The 8,394-nt window shown below is 36.1% G+C and overlaps 1 protein-coding gene across 1 annotated transcript; it reads left to right on the top strand.

The window, feature by feature from the left end:
* The first annotated feature begins 340 nt into the window (after positions 1-340).
* On the top strand, positions 341-7,956 carry LOC126591914 (calcium-dependent protein kinase 20-like). The gene is made up of 7 exons (XM_050257624.1): positions 341-1,985; positions 3,990-4,133; positions 4,233-4,385; positions 4,984-5,099; positions 6,227-6,394; positions 7,211-7,435; positions 7,549-7,956. The coding sequence occupies exons 1-7, from the start codon at positions 1,073-1,075 to the stop codon at positions 7,642-7,644; spliced, it is 1,815 nt and encodes a 604-aa protein (XP_050113581.1). The 5' UTR covers positions 341-1,072; the 3' UTR covers positions 7,645-7,956.
* Positions 7,957-8,394: the final 438 nt, after the last annotated feature.

Genomic DNA, 8,394 nt, shown 5'->3' with positions numbered 1-8,394 from the left:
TCTCGCTTTGTAATACTATGGTTTAAAAATATTTTTTTACTCATAAATAAATGATCTTTTATTTAAATAATGTTACGAATTTTATATTAGTTTATTTTCTAATTTTGACATTGTAAAAAAATATAAATAAAATAAACATGATTATTGAACTAGTAATACGAAAGTTTTTTAATTGTAATGAGAACACAAGTGGTACACTACGTGTTTTTATGTAAGTGGTGGAATTTTTTTTTAAGTTATTAATTTTTTAACACACATAGTACCATCCCGTGTGCCGATCACAGTGAAAAATCTCTCCGAATACGGTACGGGTTGAACACGTAAGTATGGATTTGTAGCGTCGATCACGATCTCTCTCCTCCTCTACATGCAGAACGCGGATATGGGGTCCCTTCAATTTTCGAAAATTATCCAGAACTTCAGAATCCCAGCATTTGAAACGTTTCAATTGCTTCTCATTCATCTTCACGACTCACCGAACCGCTCTCAATAGCTCAGTTTCCCACACACTCTCTTTCTCTCTCCCTCTCTCATTTTAGCCTTCAATTTTTCTCGTTTCCCATTTTTTAGGGTTTTCATTTTCTGTTCATTTTTTGGTGTTCTTGTTCCCGATTGAAATTTGTTCTTGTACATTTTTCTGGACTGTAATTCTATTCATTTTTGTTTTAATTTTCCAAATTTCATTCTTATTCCTCACTATTTTATTGTAATTTTTCCGATTTTAGAAGAAATTTTTATTCATATTTCATCATAGTTGATTCCCGTGATGCATCTCGAAATTTTGCGCGTCTCAATTCGTTTTCGGACCCAAATTTCTCATTTATGTCATTGAATCTAAGGAAAAAATCGATTTCTTGGAAGTTTGAATAGAACAGGGTGCAATTAGGGTTTCCAATCATATGCTGTTGGGCGCAAAGAATCGAGCTAGGTTTTGTTCAGGTCCCTGATCTGAGCTGCAGAGGTAGGGACTTGATTGGATTGCTTATTATTGTAGTTAATGTGATTGAAGAAGAAGATTGATTTGGATGTTGAAATTGATAGAAGGACCTGAGATTGGTGCTTTTATTATTTGATGGGGAACACATGTGTAGGACCAAATCTTGGCAAGGGTTTCTTTCAATCTTTTACTGCTGCCGTTTGGAAAAACCGGCCGCCGGAAAACCGGCTTCCTCCTCCCAATGAAGGAAATAGTAGCAAAAGTGGCCCAAGTTCAAATCATGATTCATCTAAAGGAGGTAATGAGGGGAATAAAGCTCCTAATCATCAGGCTCCTAAAGCTATTGAGATTCCTCCTAATCCGGTTCAAAGCACACCGCCTCCAGCTGTGAAAATCGGTAATGATCCACATCAAAAGGCAGAACCTGAAAAACCTAATACGCCGGAGGTTAAGGAGGAGGTGAGTAAGCCTCCTCAGGATGCTGAGAAATCGAAGAAACCTACTCATATGAAGAGGATTTCAAGCGTTGGACTGCAAGTAGAATCGGTGTTAGGAAGGAAGACTGGGAATATAAAGGATGTTTATAGCTTGGGCAGGAAGCTTGGACAAGGGCAATTTGGGACGACGTTTCTTTGCGTGGAGAAGGAAACGAATAAAGAGTTTGCTTGCAAGTCGATTGCAAAGAGGAAATTGACAACACAAGAAGACGTCGAGGATGTTAGGAGGGAAATTCAGATAATGCATCATTTGGCAGGTCACCCCAATGTGATACAAATTGTCAGCGCTTATGAGGATGCTGTGGCAGTTCATGTTGTAATGGAACTGTGTGCAGGTGGGGAGCTTTTCGATAGAATTATACAAAGGGGGCATTACACAGAGAGAAAGGCAGCTAAGCTTGCAAGGGTTATCATTGGTGTCCTCGAAGCATGCCATTCTTTGGGTGTCATGCATCGGGACTTAAAGCCAGAGAATTTTCTATTTGTCAACCAGGAAGAGGACGCACCCCTTAAGACAATAGATTTTGGGCTCTCAGTGTTCTTTAGGCCAGGTATGATATCACATTTATGGACTAGATTCATATCTGGAACCCGTATGGAGCAAATCAGATGCAAAGATATGTTGACCCTATTGGCATTAACCTATGAAATAAGATATATGCTTTTGGGTCATTATGCAGCTGGTATTTAATTGGTTTTTGGTAGAATTCTCTTACTATTTCTTCCTATTCATTGGTTTACTTTGATGAGTGTAAGGTTTCGATTTTATACTTCTAGATTGTAATGGTGGTTCTGTGGAACTGAATTTGTTGGACTTGACCATTTTTCTCTTACTTGATTGCTCCTAAGTAGTTACAAAAAACGAACATGTCTTCCTTGCTTTGACATGTTGAATGTTTATGATTGTGATGTTAGGTCTCATATTCATGAAGTGAAAAGTAGTCGACCATAAGTGTGAAAATATTTTATCCATATATAAGCAAACTTTATTTGCACATGTGAGATATCAGTTGAGAGAAAAAAAGAGGTGTGTAGATGAGAGAAAAAAAGAGAGGTGTGTAGATGGGGATATACTGGGAGAGGTAAGTGTGTGAAAGGTGGTGGCAAGGTAGATATCAAAATGTTTAAGGGTTGGGGTGTGTGGCTTTGGAGGAGGGTGATCAAAACTGCTTTAGAGATATAGATGGCCTTGTGCCAATATATGAGTATGAATAATTTCCAACTTCATCGTTGAAGCTTGAAAAATCAAGGATATGTATTGTTTGATATTAAAATTGTGGCTTTTTATCCAAAATGGTCCTTGAGATTTGCATAACTTCTCATTTTAGTCCTTGAGATTTGAAATTGATAGAATTGATCCCTCAGTTTGTTCACCATCAATCATTTAGTTATTTCGTGAAAAATCTCCATCAAATAAGGATAAAATGACAAAAATACCCTCATTTTTTGTCAAATCATTTTGGTCTGTTGTTTATTAAATTGAGGATAGTTTTGCCATTTTAATCTTTATTTAATATAACTATTCACGAAATGACCAAAATGATTGATGATTTCAAATATCAGGGATCACTTGTATTGATTTCAAATATCAGAGACCAAAGTGAGGTGTTATGCAAATCTCAGGAATCATTTTGGCAAAAAAGCCTTAAATTGTTTACTTTTGTAATGGAGTGAAATTAATTGTAGCAAAAATTTCAGGTTCAAATTTTTAGTTGAATTTGCTTTCTTTCTTTTTTTGAAGTCTGTCTTCAACATTTCAAGAACTGACAAGTTTGTTTGAGTTGGGTTAGTTGCTCCTGCCTCTAGCTTGTATAAGTTATAATTGTAATTTTGGGTAATTTTGTGGCTAACTTTTTGGAGCTATCTTAATGATATGATGTCATTTCTGGTAGACCAAAACAAAGATGTTATTTCCTCTTTCGAGTTTTTCACGTGCCTGGCCACAATATATGTTTTTTAATACATATGGTAAAAGTAAGGACTTGAATATGAAAGACATGAAACTAATGAAACTATTGAAACACTTTGTTCATTATTTAAGCAGAACTATGCTAGCTAGAGGGGAGAAGAAATACTATTTGTTTATTGTCTTTTGTTAGTTGGTTTTTCGTTTTCATTTCATTTTAAAATTATGTATACGGCGTGTTAGATGACTCATGTTGCTTGTGTAAATTGCTTGCACCCCTCAGGGCTGTTTTCAAAATAACTGTGAAGAGCACAAAGGATGCAATCCTAATTCACAGTAACTATTTAAGTGAGAATTCCTTCAGAAAAAAAGGATATAATTTTTAGTTAATTCTTAGAATGATCATGTTTCTGATAATCATGTTAATGTATTGTTTCCTACTCAAACGAATGATTCCCATGCCCAATAGCAGCTACAAATTAGTATGCTTAATATTACCAGTAAATCTCTGCTGTGAATGATATATTTTTCTAAAGCCAGCATGCTGTCTGAATGTTGTCTTTGCTCATTCAAACTTATTTGACCTACTTCACATTGTTAGACTGAATTCTTCCAATATCTGAATTATAACAAAAACCCATCTTCCCAGGAGAAACATTCACTGATGTTGTTGGGAGCCCTTACTATGTGGCACCAGAAGTACTACGGAAGCACTATGGTCAAGAATGTGATGTTTGGAGTGCTGGTGTGATCATTTATATCTTACTCAGTGGAGTGCCCCCTTTCTGGGATGGTGGGCATATCATGGCCTTGTCTTATTGAATATTCGTTAAATTTTAGCCATATAAAAGTTACATCTAATCGCTAGTTTTTTTATGATATTCTGGATCAGAAACGGAGCAAGGTATATTTGAGCAGGTATTAAAGGGCGAACTTGATTTCATATCAGAACCATGGCCCAACATATCTGAAAGTGCTAAGGATTTGGTTCGGAGAATGCTTGTGAGGGACCCAAAAAAGCGGCTAACAGCCCATGAAGTTCTTTGTGAGTAAATTTTCTCTGCAAATTTTGAACTTCTTGTTGCAACCTTTAAGCTCCATTATATCATGCTATATTGAATTATTTTGCAGCAGAAGCGTCTTTTAAGCTTCAATTTATATAACTAGATGGTTAAGTATGCATCAATATTTAGTGTGAACAAAGTGGTTTAGAATTAGATTAAGTAAGAATAATAAAATATAACATAGCGGGCGCATATTACAGTTAACCCAACGGGCTTTTTCTTTCCAAACATCTCACAAGAACTGATTTTGTGGCAAGTTGTAAACTTTTCAAATTAGAAGTATGTGTTAGTCCATTGATTAATTGGGTAGCTTGAAAGTGTACTACGTAGTTAGAAGTTAAATAGTCTATAAGCTTGAAAGTGTACTACGTAGTTAGAAGTTAAATCCCATGTTTATGCTTATAGACTATCTGTTTTGAGCATATCAACGAGTTGATAATTGAACATAGAATTGAAGGCAAAATTGTTGATGTGAGAGTCAGTTTTCTATTCAAACTGTTTGATACTAAATGTTTTCAGCATTTCTTCTATCACGTACCATATATAGCATTGCATTAAGTAGCACTTTTGTCCTTGCAGGCCACCCATGGGTTCAGGTAGATGGTGTTGCTCCTGATAAACCTCTTGATTCTGCTGTTCTAACTCGGTTGAAGCAATTCTCGGCCATGAACAAACTCAAGAAAATTGCCATCAGGGTGAGTATACTCATGTTGAGAATATCGCATTTAAGAATGGGAAAAATAGAACAATCTTCGGAAATCGAAAACAAATAACCAAGATAAATAACATCAAGAATTTAAGTGGTTCGGCAATATGTGCCTACGTCCACGGGATAGCAACAACAATCTTTCACTATATCAATAATGAGTACATCCAATAATCTTGCCAAATCTCTAGAACTAGGACTTGACGAAAAACCTGAAAGAACAAGAACAAGAAATACACTATCTCTTTTCTTTTTTCTCGCACACACAATATTTTCTCACTCTAATCCCTTGAGTGGTATACAATTTATTGTTTTGCTCCCTCCTTTAAAACTAGTACAATAGCCCCTTTATATAGACATAATAAAGGTCTTCTTCAATAAGGATTATTAATCCTAATTGGAATCTAGTTATGAATCCTACTCCAATTGGGAAAACAATTTAATCCTTTAAGACTATAATTCCTTATAGACGTATGACAACTTATCATGGGCTGGAAAAAACCGAACAACTCATCCTTAAATTTTGCAACAGTAAGGTTATGTTTGGATGAGGGCTTTCCAAATACCAATGGATTTGGGGTAAATTAGTTAGAAATGTACTATTGATAAAGGGATTTGAAATGTTGCATCATTACAAAGCATAAACATGGGATTTACAAATGACCCCTTTCAAGTAGTCATTTGCAAATCCATCTTAATGCTTTGTGTCTACAGTCTACTTGTTTCAAATCCCTTCTCCTAATCTTTTGTAGTGCATCATTTCTAACTAATTTAGCTTTAATTCATTGGTACTTGCAAATCCCTTGTCCAAACTTCAAACATATCCTAAAGGATTTTACAGGTTGGGTTTATATGGTTACGACAAAGTCATTAAAACTTCTGCAATAGTAATTTTTTTATTATGCAATTCTGTGATTTAAAACAACTGCAAAAGAAAGATCTTAATAGTTTGGTGAAGGAATCTTGGGTTGGTTGCATGGATTTTATTTATAACATGAAGAAGCAAACATGCTTGATATCATCATTGGTAGCCTAGCAATATTCCTGCTTGAAGACTGTTGTGATGGCTGGTTCTTCTGTTCGGGTATGACTTACCCATCTATGCTTGTTTTGTAGGTCATTGCAGAAAGCCTGTCTGAAGAGGAAATTGCAGGCCTCAAAGAAATGTTCAGGATGATAGACGCAGATAATAGTGGGCACATCTCCCTTGAGGAACTGAAGAATGGTTTGGAAAGAGTGGGTGCTGACCTCAAGGATTCTGAAATCAGTTGGTTAATGCAAGCAGTAAGTGCTAGTCTTTGATCCACATAGAGATTTTTTGTAATCTTGTAGAAAACATGATCAGTTTTTAGTTTTATTCCAATAATAGTTTTCCTTGTCCTAATGGATTTAATTAGTATAGGTTGAATAGGCTAGAGTGCCATAATATTTAAGGATGTGCACATCCAGAGTTATCTAATTAGTGAGGAAAATGCAAAAACGTATTTTTAATTAAGAATCATAAGATGACACAGATGTGGGAGTCGCAACATTGGCTAGAGTGGATGTGTTTTCCTCTGTGCACCCAAGTTATTTTGAATACATGTCCCTGCATTCTAGACTAGTTTAAAGAGAAGTATCTTAAGATTATTACTGTTAAATGAAAATTCTGTAAACATAGTCTATATCAAACTTTGTATAGAGGAATGCTAGCACTATAAACTATGACCAATAAGGAGAAAGGTTGGTTGTTTTATTTGGTTTCCTAGTATAATACTAGAAGCATTACACACATTCTATGCATGTGGAGTGTGATGGAAGTTATAACAAGGAGAGAAAGCGTAGGGTCTGCGAGAGAGTAGGTTGCCTTTTGATTACCATATTATCTTTAGTTTTGAATTTATAAATTTCTTAGTTTAAGTGAGGCATAGTTCATGTTTCTTACGTTCCAATTGATGGAGTCTCATGAACAACAGTATAGATCAACGATAATGTGAGGTCAGTTTTCAAGATCACCTGGCTGAATCCTTCCTATGTGTCTTGGTTTCTAAGTCAAATCAGCAACTAGTAGTTTTCTGTTTCCTGATTGACGAAGGGTTTCCTTTTCTATTACCAATTCAGGCAGATGTAGACAACAGTGGTACCATAGACTATGGTGAATTCATAGCAGCAATGCTCCACCTGAACAAGGTCCAGAAGGAGGATCACCTGTTCGCAGCATTCTCGTACTTCGACAGAGATGGAAGTGGGTACATTACTCGAGATGAGCTGCAACAGGCCTGTGAGAAGTTTGGCTTAGAAGATGTTCACTTAGACGATATAATACGTGAAGTTGACCAGGATAATGTAATTCATTCGACTTCCCGGCCAACATGCTCGATTCTCTTTTGCCTTTTCTTCCCTATGAAACTGTTATGGATACAAAATTGTTCATGATAATTTACTTTTATGCTTTTCAGGATGGGCGAATTGATTATAGTGAGTTTGTTGCTATGATGCAAGACACAGGTTTCGGCAAGGGATTACAAAGTAACATGAGTAGAAAGGTAGCGTGAGTATTCGAATTCGAGGAAGCACTCAAGCATTAGTACCTGATGTTATGCCTAGTCAACAACACCGTCTATATAGTGAATATGTACTAATATTTGCTCCTTAAGAAAAATTAACAGAACTAGAGATGCATACTGTTGTAGAGATCAGCCAGATTTCAGGGGGTGAGAGAGTGTTAGGGCCCTGTTCTTTCTAGTCTTTCGTTTTGTATTTACCATTAATTTAGATTTGTATTAAGTATTTTCACTTTTGAAAGTACTGCAAGTCATCTGTTCTTGAAGCTAATTTTGTAATTGAATCTATTTTTCTTTGTACTAGTTCTCTTTCTATCATCGCAACTTTGATTCTAGGGATCGATCTTCAGTCGAAATACCTGTTCCTGAAGGAATAAACAAGAAATTTTGTCCATGCCTTCATCATATCCTTGAACAAAGCAGAGGTTATGTCACAAGATCAGATGAGCATTTGCATATAACCGTTCGTTCATTAAGCTATTACATTGCCTGCCTACTTTTTTCCTAAAGGTGACTGGCTGGTGACTTTGCTATAGCAGTCCACCATTTCGGGAGTCGGGAAGAGTCTTATAGGCATTTCAGTCTCTCTCTGGCAACCGTGTGATTCATCAGCATCAGTAATCAAACCCAGATGTGCCGTGTAGAATACGGACCTGAAATTTGTCTCCAACCACTTAACCACCTCGTGATGGTTGCCTGCCTACTGTTGACATTTCATAATGTGTCGGTTACTTTTATCTT

The sequence above is a fragment of the Malus sylvestris genome, chromosome 12 (genome assembly GCF_916048215.2).
Source record: "Malus sylvestris chromosome 12, drMalSylv7.2, whole genome shotgun sequence".
Taxonomy (NCBI): Eukaryota; Viridiplantae; Streptophyta; class Magnoliopsida; order Rosales; family Rosaceae; genus Malus; species Malus sylvestris.
This window is presented reverse-complemented; position numbering and strand designations above follow the sequence as displayed.

What these genes read in the sequence shown, in the direction of transcription:
- LOC126591914 (XM_050257624.1), top strand. Translation starts at nt 1,073, where the DNA reads ATGGGGAACACATGTGTAGGACCAAATCTTGGCAAGGGTTTCTTTCAA. An exon ending in AGTGCCCCCTTTCTGGGATG is followed by an intron (nt 4,134 to 4,232) that starts GTGGGCATATCA and finishes ATTCTGGATCAG; the next exon opens with AAACGGAGCAAGGTATATTT. An exon ending in AACAGCCCATGAAGTTCTTT is followed by an intron (nt 4,386 to 4,983) that starts GTGAGTAAATTT and finishes TTGTCCTTGCAG; the next exon opens with GCCACCCATGGGTTCAGGTA.